Source organism: Denticeps clupeoides, chromosome 11 (genome assembly GCF_900700375.1).
Source record: "Denticeps clupeoides chromosome 11, fDenClu1.1, whole genome shotgun sequence".
NCBI classification, from domain to species: Eukaryota; Metazoa; Chordata; class Actinopteri; order Clupeiformes; family Denticipitidae; genus Denticeps; species Denticeps clupeoides.
In genome coordinates this window covers 8,375,366-8,398,922 of record NC_041717.1, presented here as the reverse complement: position 1 = coordinate 8,398,922, position 23,557 = coordinate 8,375,366, and the positions used below count along the sequence as shown (strand labels likewise).

General features: G+C 43.3%; 2 protein-coding genes across 5 annotated transcripts; both read right to left on the bottom strand.

Moving 5' to 3' along the window:
* Positions 1-58: 58 nt before the first annotated feature.
* ankle2 (ankyrin repeat and LEM domain containing 2) lies at positions 59-10,042 on the bottom strand. Of its 2 annotated transcripts, none has more exons than XM_028996149.1 (13): positions 9,768-10,042; positions 7,691-8,185; positions 6,971-7,162; positions 6,639-6,832; positions 5,601-5,789; positions 5,383-5,505; positions 5,239-5,302; positions 4,984-5,153; positions 4,723-4,829; positions 4,453-4,643; positions 2,868-3,735; positions 2,444-2,575; positions 59-972 (listed from the first exon to the last, which is right to left on the bottom strand). In XM_028996149.1, the coding sequence occupies exons 2-13, from the start codon at positions 8,172-8,174 to the stop codon at positions 759-761; spliced, it is 2,928 nt and encodes a 975-aa protein (XP_028851982.1). In that variant the 5' UTR covers positions 8,175-8,185; positions 9,768-10,042; the 3' UTR covers positions 59-758. The 2 variants fall into 2 exon arrangements, with proteins under 2 accessions (XP_028851982.1, XP_028851983.1); XM_028996150.1 differs by lacking the exon at positions 9,768-10,042 and adding an exon at positions 8,719-8,841.
* A 735-nt stretch (positions 10,043-10,777) lies between these two features.
* On the bottom strand, positions 10,778-21,668 carry golga3 (golgin A3). 3 transcript variants are annotated; one of them, XM_028995878.1, is made up of 24 exons: positions 21,537-21,668; positions 20,572-20,855; positions 19,916-20,164; positions 19,218-19,330; positions 18,046-18,731; positions 17,853-17,964; positions 17,457-17,763; positions 17,156-17,358; positions 16,935-17,072; positions 16,684-16,845; positions 16,099-16,467; positions 15,927-16,004; positions 15,573-15,836; positions 15,246-15,340; positions 14,945-15,161; positions 14,719-14,862; positions 14,244-14,441; positions 13,724-13,840; positions 13,445-13,584; positions 13,215-13,347; positions 12,682-12,804; positions 12,366-12,530; positions 12,125-12,279; positions 10,778-11,887 (listed from the first exon to the last, which is right to left on the bottom strand). In XM_028995878.1, the coding sequence occupies exons 2-24, from the start codon at positions 20,672-20,674 to the stop codon at positions 11,710-11,712; spliced, it is 4,449 nt and encodes a 1,482-aa protein (XP_028851711.1). In that variant the 5' UTR covers positions 20,675-20,855; positions 21,537-21,668; the 3' UTR covers positions 10,778-11,709. The 3 variants fall into 3 exon arrangements, with proteins under 3 accessions (XP_028851711.1, XP_028851712.1, XP_028851713.1); XM_028995879.1 differs by having other exon boundaries at positions 20,036-20,164; XM_028995880.1 differs by lacking the exons at positions 20,572-20,855; positions 21,537-21,668 and having other exon boundaries at positions 19,918-19,951.
* Between the last annotated feature and the right edge of the window lie 1,889 nt (positions 21,669-23,557).

Here is a 23,557-nt window from a genome sequence, read left to right as displayed (position 1 = left end):
CTGCAGCCTGGTGCATGTCATGGAGTTTGCAATCGTGTAAAAAAAACATTCAGGTATCTACAAAATAAGCACATTTATTGGATTTAAAAAAACAGGGAGGCATTAGATGTTCTGAAATCACCAGTCATTGATCACGACATCTGAAAAGCAGTGACAGAAACAGTGGAATAAACAGATATTTCACTGACTGGCCACTTGGAGACCAGCTGTGGCATGACTGGACTGGAGGCTGGTCCCTCATTTCGGAAAATTAAGGCAATTCTTAAAGTGAAAAATAAAAAATAATCATAACATAAAAACTGGCAGTTTATTCAAACAAAACATACACCCAGACTTTGTTTTGTGCTACAATTATTATTTTTTTCTTTAAATCCTATTTTCCACACAGCCATATCCTATTTTCTGTTAAAAAATCCACAAGGGACTTCCTTGTCATGTTACTGAACATTCAGGCTGTTATTCTGGTTAATCATTTTGTTTTAAATGGCTGGACCATTTTCAAGATTCCCAAGCTAGTGGACACAGGGGCTTAATGACGAACAATAAATAATCATATATTTACTTTCTTTTGGACATCACACTCATACATACACTGTAAATGAGACTTTTAAAAACAACAAAAAAACCTACACCACATCCAAACTTTATGTAATATACCGAAGTACCGCAGCTCTATTAATACAAACTTGTGCATATTTTTGATGTGACAAACTATTCTGCAACCCCTGTGTTGTCAGGTGTGCAGGACCTCCAAGCATTTAGATAGGGTGATCTCCAAAATGCTTGAGTCGAAGGCGCTGGATGAAGCTAGCGTGTGCTGGACTGTAGCGGCCCGGGCTGGTGAAGTCCGGCGAGCCTACATGTCGGGCGGGGCTGAAGCGGCTCACTGGGGAAACCAGGCCACTCAGTGGGGATCCTGAAGCGTACATGTGAACCCTGGGGACATTCTTCCCTGCTGCTGGCGTTGGCCAGCTAAAGAAAAATAAATTATGTACAGTTAAGCTTTTTAGGCTTTTGGTGCTACCAAAACAAGTCATTAAAAATCTGCCAACAATCAAATGGACAGGTTAGAAATATAGATTTGATGCTTCATATTAAGCTTCACTTGATCAAGTGCATAAAGAGGTGCCAATCAGAAGGGCACACAAGTGACATTTTGCACCTTGAAGTACAGTGCATCTGGAAAGTATTCAAAGCACGTATCTTTTTCCACATTTTATGTTACAGCCGTATTCCAAAATGGATTAAATGCATTTTTTTTCTCAAAATTCAACACTAAAACACCCCATAATGACAACGTGAGATGTTTAATTGAGGTTTTGGCAAATGTATTAATAAAAGAGAGAAATCACAGCGTCAAAAGCGCTCTGGAGCAGGTTTTAATCCAGATGAAAAGATGCTGCAGTCATCTTTCCCTCTATCCTGACTAGTCTGCCAGTTACTGCAGCTGAAAAACATCCCCACAGCATCATGCTGCCACCACCATGCTTCATTGTAGGGATGGTATTTTGCCTGGTTATGAGCGGTGCCTGGTTTCCTCCAAACATGACGCCAGCTATTCACATGAAAGAGATCAATCTGTGTCTCATCAGACCAGAGAATTTAGTTTCTCATGGTCTAGGAGAGTCCCTCAGGTGCCTTTTTACCAAGAGTGGCTTCCGTCTGGCCACTCTACCATACAGATGGATTGTTTGCTGCAGAGATGGTTGTCTCTGTCCAAGGAGGACCACTGACAGTGACCATCTGATTCTTGGTCACTTCTCTGAATAAGGCTCTTCTCCCCGATGGCTCAGTTTAGATGGCCAGACAGCTCTAGGTACAGTCCTGGTAGTTTTGAACTTCTTCCACTTACGGATGATTGAGGCCACTGTGCTAATTAGGACCTTTTAAGCAGCAGAAATTTTCCCAACAACCTTCACCAGATTTGTGCCTCGAGATAATCCTGAAAATTCATTTGACTTCATGCTTGGTTTGTGGACTGACATAAACTGTCAGCTGTGGGACCTTATATGGTCCAGTGTGTACCTTTCAAAATAATTTCCAATCAGCTGTTTTTCCACAATTGGACTCCAATTAAGCTGCAGAATCATCTCAAGGATGATCATGGGAAACAGGAGGGACCTTAGCTAAATTTTGAGTTTCACGGCAAAGGCTGTGAATACATATGTACATGTAATTTGTCAGATTTTTATTTTTAATATAGTAATTTTCTTTAACGTTGTCATTATTATGGGGTGTTCTGCATAGATTTCTGGGGGGTGTGACCACAAATTGTGGGAAAAGTGATGCTCTGTGAATACTTTACGTATGCACTGTAACTGGTGGTAAAAAGAGTTATAGCCAGCAGTTATCAGGTACTGGTAAATTCAAGAAAATTCTTAAGACATAAGATGTCACATGGAGAACATAAGACAGTCTATATGTTGGCAAGAAGTGTACCCACCTTTGCATTTCACTTGGGGAGTATGACTGAATTGTGCTCTTCCACTTATGAATGCTGGGATATTTCAGGGGATCAATGTCTATGGCTTCGATCGCAGACAGCACCTCTCTATCCACCTTGGTTGGCAAATCCCTGACAAAGCAAGTGTGACAGATATTGAGATGTGTATAGCAATTACAGCTACTGTGAAATAATTCATAATCTGCCATTCGTCACATTATAGTAGTTTGTGTCAGCTCTAGTGTAATTTTACATGACAAGTTACAGTCATGATTTAGCAATTATACAACACACACAAATGCTTCACTTAAATGCTTTATAATATGCAGTCTAAAACATAATATTTAACAAATATTTTGCATTATTCATCACAATTTCACTGACAATTTAATTCGTTTTTTAATATTATTACGGCTGCGCTTACCCCTTAATGAAAAGACCTTTTCTAATACGAGGTGGGGTCCTTAATATGAAGTCTGGTGAGCTGTCTACAGACTTGTAGGAGCTGGATGACCCTGAGCTGCTACTCAGATCTCTGCCACCATGGTCCCAAGATTTGGACCTGGCACAGAGGCCGCGCTCTAGACCAGGGGCCTTAGTCCTGTCATTAGCAGCATCCAGACTCTCCTCTGCCAAATAATACTCCTCTGAACTGGAGCTAGAGCGCTCCTCCATGTCCCGGTCCAGTATGTCCCTTTCGCAGATTCTCCATGCACCCCTTTCCTTGTGATCCAAGCTCCCTCTGTCAAACACAGCGTCTTCCTTAGCGCCGAGCGACAGGCGACCCACCCCTGAGACCAGGTCCCCTGAGTACGGGTCCCTCTGGGAATCCCGGTGCCTTGATCCCCCACTCCTCCTCCTTTCCCTGGGCTGACTATCCACATCGTCCAGAAGGGACATCCTCTCAAACTCCATCATCAGGTTGGTCATAGGTGACAGTAAGCAGGAGGAAGAAGAAGAGTTCCGGGCTGACACCTTGTCCCCGTTTTGAGTCCTCTCGATGCCCGTTTGGGCACAGAAGCCGTTCTTGCTGGCTGAGGAGAGGAGGCCCTTACTGGAGGAGAGCAGGTCCTGTTCAGCGGCTGCCTCTATGAGGTCAGCACTGTGTGACACAGGAAGGATGTGGAAGTCCAGCCCTCCTACTGCCCCCTTCAGGCTGTCCTTGGAACTGACGGCAGAGATGCTTGTGAGCGCTGCATTCTGCCGGTTCTTTATTTCCTCCAGGCTGATGTCATCACCCTCATCCAGAAAGGCTCCAACCGAAATTGAGTTGCAGAACTTTTTTGGTTTACCTGTACAAAACATCCCAAAAAACACAGTCAGGTGACCGGGGAACAGAGTTACATACACCAACACTAATGAAGACATTTATAATTGTTGTTGTAATTAATACAACTACTAATAACAATAATAATGTTTAATTTATAAAGCACCTTCCCATGGTCACTAGGATAAAGAACTGTAACAAACACACATTTGTACACATACAAAATACACATGCACATATATTCACACAAAATACAAAAGTTAATCAAAAAGAGTTCAGTTTTGAAAATAGACAGACTGTGGCAGAGTTCCAGAGCTGAAGGGACCATAACACTGATGGACCTACCACCAAGGGTGGTGTGGGACAGTGAGGAGTTCACTGTTGGAGGACCTGAAAGAGCAACAGGCTGTAGAGTTCTGAATGTACTGAATGGACTAACCACTGTTCCCCTTTCATAGACTCAGAGGGCCAGCAAAAGTCCAAACTGCCATTATTGGGCCCACAGGACTTCTGCACACAACAAAATGTGTCCTCTGCATTAAACCCATGACCTTAGTGAGCAGCCGACGGAGCAGTGTTTGGTGACTGCTGAAGGGGACCTCGGTGTCACCTTTTTGGTGAGGGATTCGAACCGGCAACCAATTACAGGTCTGATTCCTTACACGCTAGGCCACCACTGCCCATTGCAACAATAATATCAGCATAGGTCACGACATGAACTCTGAAGTATACCAAAGTCTACCTGGAGAGGGAGTTCTGAAGCGGTTGCTGGTCTCGTTTTCTCCAGCTTCTTGGTGACTGCGCTCACTAAAGTCTTTCTTGCTCAAGTATTCCTCTAGCTTCCGGAGGCCCTCGGCGGATGAGAGGTCAGCAAAGTTGTCCAGGAAATCCCAGTACTCTGACCACGGATGGCCCAGCTCATGCGCAAGATCCCTGTTGAATGACGGCATGAACCGAAAATGTTAATTTCAAAAATGTCCAAAAAACTCAATTGCTTCATTTTAACACAAACCTGCCGACTCGTTCAGCCCCTCGGTCGGGATCAGACTTCAGGATATGATGAAAGTGCTCTGCTCGATCTCTAGGGGGAGTCTTCCATGCTCTCCGAAATTCATCGGCCTGGCCAAGTATATAGTGAAGATAAAATTAATACAATCTATACTTGCTTCAATTATGGACAATGCCTAAAAGCAATCAGCTTCATGATAACTTTCTAAGATATACACTGGTGGGGTTGTGTGTCAGTAAGCAGTGGACTGTTACCACTGATCACCTTTGATGGACTCAGAGGGCCAGCAAAAGCCCGAACTGCCATTACTGGGTCCACAGGACTTCTGGTCAGAATGTGGGGTAATGTGTCCAGCACCTCGGGTGAATAAGGAGCACCAATCACAGGCTGTGAGGAGTTGTCTGTCGCCCTCAGCAAGGGAACATAACAACGATCTTGGGGGAAAAAAAAAGTAATGATCAGGGCAGTAATTGAAGATCACTTCAACAAACATTACTGTAAACCAGTCAATGTTCACACCTTCCAGGTATTCACTGATCTTCTGCTTAACTTCAGACGTTTTGTTTTTCCTCTCACAGATGACCTGTCCAAGAAGGGAGAAAGCTTGAGGTTACATAAAAATATGAAGAAAAGGGGGGGTTGTTTATAGTAAGGACAACTTACGTCACACGGCTTCTGGTCATACTTGTTCCTGCAGTTCTTGTCAATATCAGGGTGCGAGCACAAAACATTCACCACCTCCGGACAGCCAAATTTACATGCAAAGTGCAGCGGGGTCTCAAAACTCTGCAACATAAATGCTAATTATAAATCAGCTGCCTTGAATGGGATGGAAATGCCACCAAATGTCCTGTGTTGAAATGTGGGTATTATTTACTCACTGCTTTGTCTGGAGTATTCAAGTAAAGGTCCACGATGTAGCGGATGCGTTTCTGAAGCATTGGCTCCTCGTCATCCGGGTACATGAGCCGCATAAACTCCGGGTTCTCCAGTGTGTCCAGAATCAGCTGAGCAGTTCCTGCCTGGTTCTCCTTGGCAGCCACGTGCATCACGTTGTATCGACAGCCCTCCTATAAACGGCAGAGTAAACACAAATCCATTTCAAGCAATTACAAGAATTTTTTTTTTAACAAAATAAAAAGAGAAATATTCTTAACTATGGATACTAAAAAAAAAAAAAAAAAAAAAAAAAAAGTGAAGTGATTGTCACGTGATACACAGCAGCACAGCACACAATGCACACAGTGAAAGGTGTCCTCTGCATTTAACCCATCACCCTGAGTGAGCAGTGGGCAGCCATGACAGGCACCCGGGGAGCAGTGTGTGGGGACGGTGCTTTGCTCAGTGGCACCTTGGCGGATCGGGATTCGAACCGGCAACCTTCTGATTACGGGGCAGCTTCCTTAACCGCTAGGCCACCACTACCACTAGTCATATGAAAACAGCTATACTGTGACAACAACTTTTCAAACAGGCTCTAAGACTGGGGCTTGTTAGTAAGGCCAGTCTTCAGGATTAAGGTAACATAATACAACAAGAAAGAACTGCACTGTAGTGATATGTATCTAGAAAAAGAGCAACTTCTACCCTCCATGTGTCATGCAGAACACGGTATATAATTATGTCTTTATAAACAGAGGAGCCTGATGATTTGTGTCCAAGACCGGCATTGAAATACTGATACAGTCCATCACTGTCATATTAGTTTTACAAGACATATGTCAAACAGTAGAAGCATAGAGACCATTTATATTAATGGAAAACAGACACGTTCACAGATCTATACGATTTCTTGAGCACTCTCAACAATTAAGGAATGACACAGAAGATGGGTGCTGTATGACAATTCCATTACAAACACAAGGACAGAGTTTAATAATGTGGAATTACAAATGGAGAGACCAATAACCTGGGCTCACCTGGACTATAGTTGGATTGTCCCCTGAGCCAATGAGATAGCGTGGATTGCTCCAAATAAGCTCAGAAAAGGCCACCTCATCACCCTTCTCCACAGCTTTCCTCAGCTTAGCCGTGAGGTCTTGTGTGCGTGGGCTTTTGAAGCTGTTGGCCCGCTCTCTATTGATTGTGTCTGCCTCAGAGACTGAACTGTTGTCTGTTTTTGGATGAGAAGGGAGGGACAGACAGCCTAAATCAAGCTCAGACGGTTATTTGTGCTTATTTACCTACACTGGTGGAATCTATCGTTTGTCAATAGAAATATTTTCATCACTCAACATTATGTTCTACTCACCCCTGCAGAAGGTGCCCGATTTGGCAGGAGACACACATGGTGTGGTTTTGCTGGGAGATGGGTAGTAATCACAGATCCCTTTGGCAAATTTTTCAGCATCTTCTCGTTTGTTGAAGGCTTTAAACCGAGCCCCCTTCATCATTTTCACTGCCTGCAGAGCTTCCTTCTTATCAGTGTACACATGCGCTCTTTCTTCAGGGAAGAAAAGAGAAAAAAGAGAGAGATAAGTTATGAAATATCATTAGCATTGACAGAGGTACTTCAAGGCACTGAACCTGGACCCTTCCTTTTTCAGCATTACATTCATACATTTCATGCTTCTACATTATTAACACATATTATGGAATTGAATTGTAAATTTACTGAACCAATACTGAGGTTGGTTTCAGACAGTAGCTGGCAGGGCAGCATTTGACCACTCTTCAGCCAGCTGTAGCAGTGAAGTGTGCAAGAATCAATACTGTTGTGCCTGACACATTCCTAGTGACACAATACAGACCCCCTACTACCATTTCAGTGTCACTGCTGGTGTTTAGATACAAAACATTCTTCAAGCAAAGTTTTCAATATAAAGAAGTATTATAATATGAACACAATGCATTTACTTAAATTGCCACTACATGGCAATATGTTAATAGTGTAATAAAGAACACTGCGATGCTCTATGCTCACATCACCAAGACTCTTTTCTGAAAAAAATAGTCTTTTTTGGAATCTTACCATTCCTGGTCAGCACATCCTCCCACAGTGGACATACGCCATAGAAGAAAGGTGGTGAGGCCTGTGTGGACTTTGCCGGAGTCTGGCCACCTGCTTGACGTTCTTTAACACTTATACAGTCAGACACCACTGGCTTTTCCATCAAAGCCTCCTCCTCAGGCGGATTGAGTCCCATACCATAACCAAAGTCACCTTCCTCACAGGACGTTGCCCCCGAAGGGGCTGCAGATGTGGCATGTGGCACATAGCATTTGGCCAGCTCCAACTCGGACACTCCAGTGGCTTCACGGGAATTGGTTTGCCCACCATTGCTGTCTGTTTCTGAGACACCGCCGTCCCCCTCCAACAGAGCACGGGCCAGTTTCCTCTCAAAGATCGCCCTGGTGGTGGCTGTGATGGGGCCGCACTTCAGGTTGGCTTTGAGAATCTCCTCCCGCAGTTCGTCTGCACTCAGGCCCTGCAGCCTGCACAGGATTGCCTCCATACTGCAACTACCTGACAAATGAAAAGCATGATCTGAGTATTTGCATGTCCATTTCAACTGCAAGCAGGTTAAAAAAAAAAAAAAAAAAACACGTTTCACATTCTCTTTATATTAGTATTGTATATTAGTACAACTTTTAGTCCTTAAAATTAACATTCAAATGCAAAGAAATTGAGGCGAAAACTCCAATGAGCAGCAGACACGTGAACAACTAAATTACAGAAATTACATTAATAGTAAAACTCATGTTTCCGACATTACAATCAACGATTTAAATTAGAAAGGACAAATCAAAGAGCTGCGAAAAGAGGAAAAAAAAGTGTGCAAACTGTGACATGGTGCACGTATCGGTACTAAATCAACTGGGACTACATCAACCCCTCAGAAGAAACAAACTACCCTCCAGAATTTGACCCTGTCACGCCCAAGCCACAGCTTTTCGGTGATTTTAGCCATCTGCCATTCCCTGCGTGACGGAAGCGCTGCTGACACCCAAAGTGAGCGAGGTGACAGCGAGTGAGCTGAATCGCGTGGCGTGACTTACCATGGAGTAGCTTAATAGGCGATACTCATGATGAAACGTGTCTTATTTTTTTTATTGAAGATAACGTTGTTCAGACACAATGCTCTGCACAGTCTGGAACGGTCTCATTGTTTACAAGCAGCTACGCGCATGCGCACTTCGAAAGGGAGGGCTCACAGTTTATCATCTTCGAGCACAGGAAGCGAAGGAAATGTATTTCCCTCCCCACGGTCGACGAATAATTAAACTCTTGTCAATGTCACTGGAGTCAGAATGTGCAGGAAATGGTGTATATGATCATTAAAAATAGACATCGTTCCGTGATCGGGCGGCACGATGGGAGCGCCTGGTCAAGATAACCTTAGTATAAAGAACGAATCTTTCTAAACGGCTCAATTAAATGAACTCGTGAAACCCGAAGGACGAGTCGTTTTCTTAACGTATAGCGTACCTTAGCATGGAATTGGCGATTGCGATAATGTGTAAACGTGTTTTAAAACATGTATGCTAGCAGCCATGGTCATTACCGGCGCCTGAATTGAAGCAATCCGAATAAACAAGAGTATAAAAATGAACTGAGGCTAAAAGATTCGGATCACTAAAAAAAGAAATAGAAAAAAAAAGTCGGAATGCCCAACACCGGACAAGGATTGCTATCCTCACATTATCACACTGATAAATTCGTGTTGTCAGATGGCTCCCCGTACGTATTCATTCCATCACAGTAAGCCTACATTCTTTCCAGCTACCCCCCCAAAAAAAAAAAAAAAAAAAACAATTGGCCGAGTGTTGAAAATGGCTGTCACGCATCGTACGTAAATTGGAACGTGAATCGCGAAATCCCAAACGACCAATTTTCCAACTCAAATAAAGTCAGGCAAGATAATGGCAGCGTCCGCTAGCCGCGGTACTAGCTAGCCAAGGCTGCCACAAAGCGGGGCAGCCGACCAGCCCTGGATATTTAACTCTGGTGTCTATTGTACTTGGTTTTTAATTCTGCAAACTTTGTGCACGGCAGTAAAGAAGCGACATATTTGAACACACTTGTTAAACCGCGTCTATACGCCCACCTCCTCTTTCTGCTTCTCGCCACCTTCATCCACCGCGACGCTTTCAAAATGAACCGAGGAAGGCCCCCTTCGCAGGTAGCAGGCTTCGGTGCCTGACTGAAAATGGGCAGGAAAACCTGAGGACGCGTGAGAAAGTCGGTTCTGTCGTGCGTGGCCTCGTTCACTGTCCACAACGGCTGGACAACAGCTATAAAAAGCTACCACAGCCATTTCCCCCCTTGCCTTTTTTGCGTTAAAACTTTCATGATCTAACAGTTCGCGTGTCGCAATGTGAAGCCGACTTCAGCAAGGAGCTACAACACATGGTCAATGAAATTGTGCATTTATATAAGATAGTTACAAGAATCTATCCCCAGAACTCTTAAATAATAGACAATCTTATTTGCAGCCTTCTTCCCCCTTCAAATGAACAGAATAAAAACAGATAAGTTTTACACAGTTGAATTATTTGGTTAGAAATTCAAACAAAAGCCTGTAACAGATTCGTAATTACCCACCAAACACATATAAAACGTAAATTTTACATTTGATAAGCCTTTGAACATTTTTTTTACATTTTAAAGTTAGTTACCTTCTCTTCTAAACCTTGGTTATTAATTAAATGTCACAGTCAGTTCTTCTACTGTTTGGTAAGCAGCAGTAATCTCAGAAGTATATCCAGATGCAAGTCTTTTTACATTGCCATAGTCTCAAGCATAAAATTGATATATACAGCAAGATATGATACAGTCCTTAACTACGACTGGATTGCTTTTGTTATAGTATTCCTTCAGTACCTTCTTAATACTTTCCCCAATTACACCATTGATTACAGGGCACAATACATACATAGGGCTTAAAACAGTAACTGCATTTCTCATCAATATATTAAAATCACAACTGTCTTTAGTAATTAAGGCTGAATATGTAAATAAAGAAAAAAAGTAAAAATGTTCTTAAATAGTAACAATAAGAAGGAAAACCTCTCAATCTGAAACATTATGCATAAACATTGTACAATGTCCTCTCCCTGAAAGTTAGATTTCATTTCATTTGTTGTGCAACATTGGACAGGATCACTCATATACAACACTGATCAGATCTTACAGTTAGACAATGCATCTTTTGCACATTTCACAACACTCTCCTTAACAGAAACAAAAGTTTACCCAAAGTACAGAAACTCCACTGACAACTGAAAATAACAGTTCAATGCACACAAACTCGAACGTAATGTGGTTTCAGGAACCAAACACATTCTCAAAACAAGGGGGAGTAAAATATACGCCATACATTTCAAATTTGTGCAAGGGCAGTGCCCTTTGTTACAAGGAAACAAATTCAGAAAGGTTTGATTCAAACAGCAAATCTGCATGCTGCATGCTCTGCTTTGGCCAGAGCAGTCTGGGACCTCAGGCACACATATTCAGATGTTGGTTGGGTGGCAAAACCGAATGAGTGGATTTGCTCATTCACAGGCACAGAGAAATGGAAGAACAGATCAGCTTCTGTTGGCCTCCTGAGCCAGGAAACCATTAACACCAAAGCCCCTGCATTAACCCCTGACAGAGATCATGATCAAAAAGTGCTAAAATCCAAAAACAACAGTGAGACAGAAAGAAAGAAACATATTACGTAACAGTAATGTGTTGCAAAGCCCTCTAACATATCCCAGGTTATTGGGATGAATCCCTAATTTTTTTGTTAAAGAATATGATCAACTTTCTCAAAATATAAATAAAACATTTACAAACAAAGATAAAATAAAAATAAATCATATAAGTATAAAGCTGTGGTGTGTATTCTTTATACACAATTACTCAACCAAATAAATTTTGGGGCTGTACCAAATGTTGGTGGTTAGAGGGGACGAAAAACAAAAATTCAACCAGGGGTGCTCAAAAGTGCCCAAGTAGGTAAGACCCTATTCCTCAGCACAGTGTCTCTGAATGACTAGTACGTTCTATGATAGATGCGCCTCCTCCACATCGCCATTCCCTTCCTGATTAACGACAGAGTTGGATCCGTTGTCATGGACTCCCAGTTCAGAAAGCTTCTCGCTGTTGGCCCAGGATGTCATGGACTCATGCACAGTGACTGTGTGTTCCTCCATCTGCTTCTGAAGGCTGTCCATCTCCTGCCTGCACAGATTGACAAACTATGAGTCCAGAATGGCAAAACAATCTTCTGCATTAAGCAGAATCTAGCTCAGGTAATTATAGTACTGCCATCAGATTAGACAAAGTAGGAAGTACAGTGTTTGATAAGAAGTCAAAACAATGTTTAATGAGTCTTGAAAAGGGAATAGTCTTTCATTTTCTAATGAATTTCAAATTTTGATCAAACACAGGCCTATGAGAACCCAAGTTTATGCATACTTCAGTTGCTGCAGACAGTTATGTAGATTCTTGAGAGGTTCTTTATTGACTGAAGTTGACGGCTTAAGTAGTTCATCCAACAGGGAGGCTGGTACAGGGCAGTCTGGGATCTTCACTGGAGTCATGGGGTTGGAATCTGTCTTCAGCTCCATTCGCTGCAAAAAATTAAGGTGGTGTCCTTTCAATTATATGAACATAAGTTATACTCAATGATATTACAGGCATGTTAGCTCTGGCCGACCTTTCTCAGACGGCTCTGTTTGAGGTCAATCTTGAGCTGCTGGTTCTGCTGCAACACTGTCTTCATGGTATTTCTCAGCTCTACTACTTTAGCCTGCAGCATGAACTTGTCCTTCCTGGTACTGGTGAGCTCCTCTTGTGCCATCTCAAGCTCCACCTTGATTCGCTAGACACACATGGAAAAGCACATTTGTGAACAATGTTGTGAAACGTGAAAAGTGGCACCACCTAGGCTTGAAAAGAGTGAATGTGCTCAGTATTAATAGATTCAACACACATGATCTGCACTTCTAAGGTTCCTCCATTGATTCAGGTACCTGCAGTGTGTCCTGGAGGCCATCAAACTCCCTACGGCTACACTGCTCCACCATGTCCAACTGCTGCTTCTGTGTCTCGATTTCACGCTGCCGCTGCTCCACCTCCCACTTCAGGTCTTCCACCTGGTATCCCGGGAAAAGAACATCAGTTAAGCCACATGTGTCAAACTTTATACGGATGTATTATTATGGCGAATCGATATGAAGCAATAATAACACACAAACTAGAGATCCCATAATGCATTGGGGACTTTGCTGACAAATTGAGCGTCCTCCGTACATGGTCAACCAGTCAACTTGGAAACTGCTCCTGTACAGATTCAGGTGCAGTTTAAAGATCACATTTGGCAAGGCAACTGAAGCACTGCATTATGGGATCTGTTGTTTGTGTGTTATCAGTAATTCCTATCGCCAGGCTATAATAATAATAATAATATTTAAAATGATCTCGCGGGACATGGCCCGTGGACCACGAGTTTGACACCCCTGCATTAAGCCATCTGCCACCCAGCCTTTTAACAAATATGCGGTACCTCCTGAACGGTAACAGGCTGTTTATTGAGCTGCTCATCCAGCTGCTTCTGTAAAATGTGCAGCTGACTGTGGGCCTCAGACAGCTCCTCCTGAAACTGGGAAACCTCCTGAGAACGCTGCTCATCCTGAGTTCTGAAAGGTATAAAAAAAATTTAAAAAAATTATGTTTGAAATTCAAAATAAATACATAAAAATTAGCACAATCTTGCTCACAAATGCTGAGGCTGACCTGAGTTTATGGGCCTCTTTCTGCAGAGCTTTCAGCAACTCTTCTTTAGCCTGCAGGTCCTTTTTAATTTCGCTCAGTTCCAGCATGGCTGCCCTATAGTGCCTTCGGTTGTGAGCTGCCTCCATCTTAGCCTCAGCCACCTATGATGCAAAACCCACAATATATACCCCCAATGCAATGTGTTTCATTTCTGGCCTAGTAACATTACAAACATTTTATCCGTGTATAATGCACAATCAGTTGAACATATGGAAGATTCAGTATCTGAGCGCTACTCACCTGCTCTGTTAAGTTCTTCACTTTGGCTTTTTCCTTCTCCAGGGAATTCTGCAGCGTCTGGACAAGCTGTCTCATCTGCTGGTCCTCCTCCTCTTTACGTTTTAAAACAGCTTGTACCTTGAAGGCAAAATAGCAGGTCACAACAGTGTCATGCAACGATGCTATTACTTTGCCCCAACTAAATAGTAGTGGCCAACAGACAATATCGGTTGCCAGAACAGTTTTAATTTATCTTATTTTATTATGATGTACAAGAGAGATAGATCCAGGCAGTGCTACCAAAAAGTCCAAACTTTGACAAGACTCCCTTGTCAACAAGATTAACGGTTCCACAAAACTGGGTTCATTTTTTAAAAAACATCATTCATTTAAGTGATGTTAAGCAAATGTTAAAAGAATAAATCAGTAAAAAAAAAAAGTGAGCAATTTGCACAAATATTCTAATAGCTGCAGAAATTGACATGAACAAATGTTCAACCCTTTAGCTATCAAATTAGGCATGTCACATCGACCGTCATACCTGAAGATTAAGCTGAACCAGATCTGCCTCCCTCTTAGCTAATGCAGCCTCCAGGATGTTGGCATGTTCCCTCAGTGCACTATGGGATTGCCCCAGTCCTGCTAGCTTCCCTTTTTCATGCTCCAGCTCCAGCGTTAGCTTCTTGTTGGCCTCTTCCAGTCGACGTATCCTCTTTTTAAAACACCGGGACTCTTGCAGCTGCGCACAATTTCATCAAACCTGTTAGATTCTGCACATCTAACCCACTCAACGACCTACATTATGTTCACCTACGGCCCACTCAGAAACCCACATCAAAACCTTGGAAGTAAAAAAGTTAAAACTGTATTTACAGGCTAATTCTAGATCGACCTACAATTAAAAAAAAGCAAATGTACAAGACATAGGACATCAAACGTGTTATAAAGAAATGTATGTGACATGTAGACATAATAGTGTTTACAATCCACTGTTTAAAATCTCAGCCTGTTCTTACTTCATCCTCCAGCTCCAGAACCTTTTCTTGGTACTCCTCCAACTCTGTGCTGGTGAGTGAGATGACCTCCTGTAGCTCTTTCTCCAGCATGGCTTTGCTTTGGGAGACCAACTGAAGTTCAGACTGCAGGCTCTCCACTTTCTCCTGAAATGTAAAGTACATACATTCAAATACAGCATCACTCGTGGTGTAAATCAACTCAACTGTGACTTGTCTCAAGTGCTACCTGCAATGCCTGGTTGTTGCCCCCTTCTGTGATTTGGGATTTGAGTTTGACCAGCTCAGCCTCGGTTGTCTCCTGCTCAGTCAGTGCCTCCTGAAGCCTACGGCTCAGAATGCTCACTGCGCTCTCGTATGCCTTGTGCTTGGCTCTCATTTCCTTCTGGGCGCTGGTCAAATCAGTTCCCAGTCGCTTCATCTTCACCTTCTGCTCTGTGATTGCCCTGAAAGGTGTGACTTATTGTAATGAGGAAATGGAATAAAAATGTTAAGCACAGTATTAAAGTCACATCTATAGCCCTACTCACTTTTTGGCTTCATCCTGCATTTGTTCAAGACGTTTCTTCAATTCCTCATTCTCCTCGGTCACAGCAGCTAGCTGACTCTGATCAAACTGTAGTGACTGAATCCAGAAAAAAATCCATTCAGTAAAACAGCACACTATGTAAGGAAACCCAAGGGAAAACCGAAATGTTAATTTGCCTCAGTCTATATAAACAGCTTATGACATCACCCATCCGCCCCCATCATCTTCACCAACACATTCTTACCCGCTCCCTCTCTTCAAGACTCTCACCAATGACAAGAGAGCTAGAAATAGGCTGAAGAGATTCTTCTGTACAACAAGCCCGCACCTGTATTTGGGTGTCAAGGTGGTCTCGTTCGGCCTGCACAGACTGAAGATGTGCCTCCAGAATGTTCATCTGTTGCTGTACCCTCTCAACCTCCTTGTGCAGCCTCGCCTGCTCCTGCTCCATACCCTTCTTCTCCCCGTCCACTTTCAGGAGCTCCTGCTTCAGGTCCCTCACTTCAGACACCAGCCGCTTCTTTGACGCCTTCAGCTCACTGATCAGCTGGTCTTTGGAGCTGGCATCTCGCCGATAGGCTTCTACCATGACCTGAGGTATGCGGATGAACGCAACATCTTAGGAGAACAGGGTGTGATATGAGAAGGCGTGTATAGCAAAGGTGGGACAGAGGATGCAAACCTTCTGTTGGGTAAACTGCTCCTTCAGTTTCTGGGCTTGTTTCTTTAAAGTGCTGTTTTCCTGCTGCAAAGACTCAATCTTGAAAAGGACAGGAAAATACAAATTTCTTACATTTCAATGATGACTTCATGAAGAAAAAGAAAACACTGTTTATCAATTAGATAAAGATCACCTGAGAGGTTTTGACCTGAACCTCCTGTCTAAGCTCGTCCAGAACATCAGCTGCAACCAGCACCTCTTCACCAAGCTTCTGCGTCCCCTCATCAATCTGGTTCTTGTCAGCCCGCGCCGCCTGCAAGGCAACCTCCAGCAAAATCTTCTCATTTTGCAGGAAATGGATGGCATCGTCCTTAGAGGTTGCCTCTGTCTGCAGCTCTGCCAGTTGGGCTTCCAGCTCAAGGTAACGGGCCTCAAGCTGATTGAAAGACAACTCTTTGGCATGAAGACTTTCCTGAGTGCTGGTCAGCTGCTTCATCAGCTCCAAGTGCTCCTGTTGAAGGGCTTCCAGCTGTGCGTCTTTCTGGGACAAAGTCAGCTTGACCTACACGCCATGACAAAATAGCATAACGACACCTCTTTTTCAACTTTTCATCTTGGGAAAAAAACATCTCTTTATTAGGGCAATATGTTAACTCATGTTAAAATGACCAACAAATTAAAGATGTAGCAATTATATTCATATAATATAGTCTCAATGAACATGACAGGGGTGCCATAATCCAGATGATTTCAAACCAGTTGAGTGTGATTAATGTACCTGCTCCAATTCCCTTTCTAGGGACGTGGCCATGTTGGCCAATTTGAGCAATTGCTCACGCTCAGACTCAAACTCATCCAGCTTGTGCTGGAGGTCTTCTTCCACCATGGTCTTGGCATCCTGTATCTGCTTTATAGTGGCCTCCTGCGTCAACATGTCCACCTGACGAAGGCAAGAACTAAAGTTCAAAACTACTGGGAGTTTGAGTTTTTTTTGTTAATTCAAGACAATTTTAAAAAAACTGTGCAGACCTCTATGGTCTCGAGCTGTACAGCAATCCGCTCCTTCTCTTTGATGGAGCGATGTTTTGTCTCTGTAAGTTGGTGAGATAATGTTACGTTCTCCAGCTTCAAGTTCTCCAAGACACCAATCTGGGTCATCTGGCCAGTCTAAATGAACACAAAACACATCTTTTATAAATAAACAGAGCGATTTTCTGAAGACCACTTAAAATCACGTGCACCATACTCACCTGCATGTTGACCATTTCGCTCTGGAGCCGAACCCTGGCCTCCTGAGCCAACCCTAACTGCTGCTGGTACCACTGTCGGAGCTGCTGCAGCGAATCGATCTCGGCCTGCGAGGTCTTCAGCTTGCTCTGCAGCGCACTGCGCTCCAACTGAACCTGCTGTAGATGCGACTGAAGTCCTCCCATCTGCTGCCGCAAGTGCTCAACTACAGTCCAAGCAGAAGTCAACTTTATTTAAAGAAGTCAACTTTATTTAAATTTTAAGATGCAGCACAAAAAAAATTATGAAGATGCGCTCACTCACCCGTCGTGTCTCTGGACAGTACTGCCTGTTGCATTTCCTCCACTTTCCCCATGAGTCTCTGGTACTGCTCCTCAGCCAATTGCAGATCATTTCCAAGAGACGCCAAGCTGGCGTTCTTAGTCTCCAGGTTTCCTTGTAGCTCCACCATAGCTCGCTCAAGCTGGGAGCAATTCTGTCGTAGGGTGCTCACCTCTGCAGTAAGGGAGCTCTGCTTTTCCTGGCTGGTCTGGGTCTGCTGCACCTGAGCCTGCAGCTGGGCATTCACTGTGGCCAGTTGGGCTTGGAGTTCAGTCTTCTCCTTCAAAGCCTGGCAAGAAAAAAAAAAAAAAGCATTGTAAGCAATTTTAAAATGTTAAGATTCTGAGGAGATCTTCAGGATTTTGGTCTGCAAGATACCTGGTTGGCTTCAGAAGACAGTGACTCAAGCTGGCCTTCCAGCCTCATTTTTTCCTTCAGAACTTGCAGCATTTCATCATGGGTTCCCATCACTGAACTGCCTAAGGACACACTACAAAAACCCACAAAACAGATGGAGTCACGATGCTATACTCCAAAGTTTCCAGACTCGTAACACAATGAGATTACCTACCTGCTGGAAAAGCTGTCCCTTCGGCTCCGGGGCTCAATGCTGCCTTCTTGCTCCTGCTCGAGGTCCGCCAGCTGCTGCTCCTCAGTGGCAGCCTGTAGAACCTCCTGCAGGGAGGGGAACTGGCCGACCTCATCAGGGGCAATCTCCCTACCGTTGACCGTGTATGGTGCCTTCTGCCGACCCACGACGGCCGACAGCATTCTGAAGGATCCTGCGGCAGATACGCTGCTGTACGACGAGCTGTCACTGTCGTTACCATCTTGTCTTGTTCCGGTCTCACTTCCATCCACCTCTGAGACATTGTCCTTAATGGGCAGAGACGATTCAAGCAAAATTTCTGCGGTCTCAGATGACAGGCTGATTTCCGACACAGTGGAAACGGAACTTATGGTGGAATGCACAGAGGCAAAGGAGGAGTCTGCAGAATTCTCCACGGTATGAACCCCAGTCTCGGGAGTCCTGAAGTCGGCCAGCGAGTGGATTTTGCGTGACGACTTTGATTTCTTCTCCCTGGCAGGTGGAATGCCCAGGCTGCCAAGTTTAGGGCCCTTTGGAACACTTGTCCGAAGGAACGAATACTCCTTGGTCATAGCAACAGTGCTAGCTCTTGGGAGACCCTCAGGATGAAGCATAAGCTCCGGGTCCAGAGTACTGAAGAGGCGGCTTTTTGGCGTGGAGCGATGGGACTAAAGCCAAGCAAAATAGATAAATAAATAAATACATACATAAATACAAATCCCACTCAAGATGTAGTTACAGAACATGGATGGCAAGTTTGTACAAACATGGTGATCTGTTTTGCTAAAATTAACTGAAAACATGAAAATGATCCGAAATGTAGTTGCAATTTAGTGAGCCATAATCAGCACAGAAAACTTCATTTTGTCATACTTATTCTTTGTTTACATTTACAGCATTTATCAGATGCACTTATCCAGAGCGACTTACAATCAGTAGTTACAGGGACAGTCCCCCCCTGGAGCAACTTAGGGTTAAGTGTCTTGCTCAGGGACACAATGGTAGTAAGCGGGATTTGAACCTGGGTCTTCCGGTTCATAGGCGAGTGTGTTACCCACTAGGCTACTACCACCCCATGGTGTTGAATTTTATTTTCAAATTCCTGCAGGTTAAGACATATGGATGACACTAAATGACTGACTGAGGTCACTTACCCTCTCTTTGTGCCTCTGCACCCTGTACTGCTTAAGCTGCTCTTCTAAGCGCCGACGAGCCTCCAGGCGAATTCTCTCCTCATTCTCCATCTCCAGGGATGGCTCTTGGGAAGCTACAGAAGTGCATTGTCATTCATTGTCAGTCATATAAGCAGAGGTTTTATTTTTTCCTTCTTCATGGTTCTTCATTGTCTATAAATTGGTTCATAATGGTTCATGCTAGAAACCAGTTCTGCTAGAGCCATTCATTCCCTGTGTACCATGTTAGTGAAAAGCCATACAGCGTGGGTTGTTTTTTTGTTAGTTTGGAATGACACAGAACACCAGATCGCCCACACGAATTATAAAAGTGTGCTGTGCATCACAAGGACAATCACTTCACTTCACGTTAAGATCATCCTCGCCACCGAAACATGCAAATACAGCCATTCCAATTGTATTTAACTTAGCAAATCCAATTTAAATTTTACAAATAATCTTCAAACTGGGAGAGAGAGAGGAGGAAAAAAAAAAAGAACAAAAACTCACTCCACTAATCCTCAAAAGCAAGACAAGCAAGGTCACCAAAACCAGGGGTTTGGGGAGGGGATGTTACAACAAGCTTCATCAATCCCCAAAAAACTAAGGGTTAAAACACATGGCGGGAAAAGCAGCAGGATAGGGTGGGGCTTTAACGGACTGAATCGCTGTATGCTTACACAGTTCTGTCTCCTGCATAGGTATACTTATTCTGAGTGACTGCAATGCATCACCCTTGTGAACCCCCTCAGCAAAAGCTCCCTCAGACTTCTCTAGGCTGTCATGGAAAGCGGCCACACCTGGGGATGGCTCTTTGGTCTGAGGAGGGGGGGACAGAAGCAGGGGGCCGTTTGAGGGCCAGTCCCCTTCAGCTCCCTCAGCCTCCACCCGTCCTCCTCCATTTGGCACCATGTCCATCCTTACAGGACCTGTGGGATGCAATGAGGCGCAAGTCAATAATAACAACTCACCATTGAAGAGAAAAAGTTTTGTTCATTGAACAGGTCAAACAGGCTCCACAACTATGGGATGCAGCACATGTATAGACAATGACAGAGCAAGAGGTGCTGAAAAATCTATGATAAAAATGTTCAATGTAACATATGTAGAAACAATAATCAATTATAGTTTTTTTTCCCCGCCACAGAACTTCAGAGACAGGAATGCAATGATGAGGTCTCTGTCAAAATCATAACAGAATAAGAATAACTGAAGAGAGGGGGTGTAGCTAGCAAACGGTACTTCCTTTGTAGATTAGTCATAAGCAGGAAATGAGCATGTGGAATATACGACAAAATATATGAAATATATGGAAAAAATTATACAGCAATCTTACCATTGGACATGTCCTCAGCGGCAGCGCTGGAACTTGGCGCCGGACCTGCACAGCTGTCTTTGGACTGTAGTAGTGGGTGCACCTGGCGGGGACTGGACTCCATTGTTGTGGCAAATTCCAGATGGCTCTTTTCCACAGGTTTAGAGGCTCAGAGGACGCCCCATTAAAGCCCATGGAAAACTGAGGGTGGCCTAGTGACAACTCACTACTTCAGAACATACTCTGATCATGATGAAATTTGACAAAATGCTAGAGAGATTTAGCCAAGATTCCACAGGTGATACCTAAAATGACAAAATATGGCAATTAACTACACTTATACGCGTATCAAATATCACTGCATCTCACTATAATTCACATGCAGATATTTCTCCAAAATCCATTTGGACACTTCCGGGGAATAACGCAGCACGACGCTAAATGCATGCCACTTCATATCAATGTACAACGCATCAAGGTATTCAATGGACATTTAAAATGGACACGACACCAGTTGCTCCCCTGACGCTGCTACACAATTCCCCACAGGTCGCCGAGCGGAGCCTTTACACAGACCAGGATGACGGCAGAGCTGTAATATTTAGCTGCAGTTCCCCGCATGTTCCTGCTGTCCCAGCCACGGCTGGCTAGCTGGCTAACAGGTTAGCCACGAACAAACCCCAGTTAAAACGATAGCGGAAAAGCGCACGTTTCAATATAAAAAAATACATTCCCTCTTCCTGGGTTTATTTTTTTTATACGTTCGTGTTTTTTTTAAAGCTAAGGTAACGTAAGGTTCTTTTTCCTATGGCCCAATCTGTTCAGGCTGCCTGATTCCCTAAAGCAGGAATTTATTACCAAGTTGAAACCGCAACGTGACCGCGTTTAATTGCTACGCCGTGTACGGAGGTGCTGAGCGTAGGACAACGACAAGCACACATATTTAAAATAGTGGCAAAAACGAAAAAAAAAAAAAATACGCCAACCTTTCAGAGGCTCTCCTCCCGGGTACTACGTGGCTGTTTGGATCCCATGTGTCCGTCACTCCGACGTGCAACGTGGGACGCGAGTCGAATGCGTTCCGCTCACGGAGTTCCCGGATGGAGGATGCGCCACAGAGGCCTACATTCGGACGAGTTCGAGTGTAGCTCCTCTGTACGCGACATTTGTCGCGCTTAACTCACACTGTAGTAACCTTTGCTAGCATGATCTTCATCTCGAATTTTTATTTTCTGATGAGTAACTGCTGTGGTATTGTGCTGATTGTAAGAGGCTCTGGAAAACTGCAGACTGAAAAATGAATCAGAAGGTTGCCGGTTCAAATCCCAAACCGCCAAGGTGCCACTGAGCAAGGCACCGTCCCCACACACTGCTCCAAGGGCGCCTGTCATGGCTGCCCACTGCTCACCAAGGGAGATGGTTAAAAGCAGAGGATACATTTCGTTGTGTCACTGCGTGCTGTGCAGCAGTGTTTCACAATCACTTCACATTCTTTCTTTCCTCAGTGTGTAGTGTGTACCTTGCTCGGTGGCACCTTTGACATTTGAACCTGCAGACTTTATCTGCTGACCCAATCTAGATGCCTTACAGTATTATTTTCTAATATACAACCCATATGATTTTCATGGAAGGTGGACGTTCCACCGGGACAAATTGTGGACTAAAATGGCATAAAATGGCCATTGTGTCTACTGCAACTTAGTCATAATGCCAATTGATGTTCATAAAGGAGACAATGTGGGTGTTCTAAAGCTAGCCTGGAACCTGTTTTCTGCATCTTGTATTTTATATAGGTTCATGTCATATAGGTGCCCATGCAATGACAATTTAAAATATTGGACATCCATTGTTAACAGCCCCGTTTCCACCCATTGAAACCACATCATGAAATAACTTGGGTTTATTCATAACTTTTATTTCATACTGTGTAACATGTTACCACTATAAAATGGTGAACTCTTCACCATTTCCAAAATGCTCATCAAAACGCCAAACCAGCATCACACATTCCTTTAATAATAATAGTAATAATAATAAAAAAAAAACTAATGGGGAATGGGAAATCTCTGCATCAGGCAGCATAAGAAAATGGAATTTTCATTTTTACGTGTAGGATTGACCCCAGAAAAACCTTTGCTTTTTAACTTTAAACACCACAGCAGTGGAGCCACATGGAAAGCAATGGCTCATGCAAAGATATGCTGAATTTAGTTACCATTGTCTAAAATGTAAATTCTGAATTTTAAACAGGAATTTCCAAAAAGGTTCCATCTGCAATGAGTGGTCAGACATTTCAAATTCAAACATTTATACAGCCAAACACCAATGACAAGCCATTTCTTTGCATGTAGAATGGTTCCTATATGAAACTGGAATGCCACTGCTTGTTGTGATTTGTAATGGCTAAACACAGGGACCAGTGAACCTAAAAGATCAATGTGTGTGTGTGTATATATATATATAAAAACTAAAAAAAAAAAAAAAACTACAAACTCTCGATTTTACAAGTCATTGGGTGGCCATGTACTGCAAAAAAAACTGAAAAGGAAAAAGGGATGCAACTTAAGCCTTGCTTTTAGTGAAAGCATGATGTACACTGAGTACAAAGGCATCACTATGGACTTCTGAATTACAAAAAAAAAAAAAAAGTTCATTGCTGCAATTTGTGGTTCTGTGCATATTAAACTGTTTCAGAATTTAAATGTGTCCCATGGAAAACAAGATTAATTCCATAGTGCAAAACTTTGGTTAACACCTTTAGTCTATGCCCTGCGTGAGTCAACTTGCCCCAACTAATTTGTCCTTAACAGCACAATATATATCCATTAAGGTTTATGGGTTACTGCCTTATTTCAAGCAGCATTATACTGATCACCACATAGAAGTGCCATGGTATTTTCTTCATGGCTTGACTTTCCTTCCAAAACAAAGTCCTTCTACCACTCCTCAAAACATCGATTTTGCAAATGAATCCCCTCAAGTAAACTTGCTGCAGGATTTGACATTT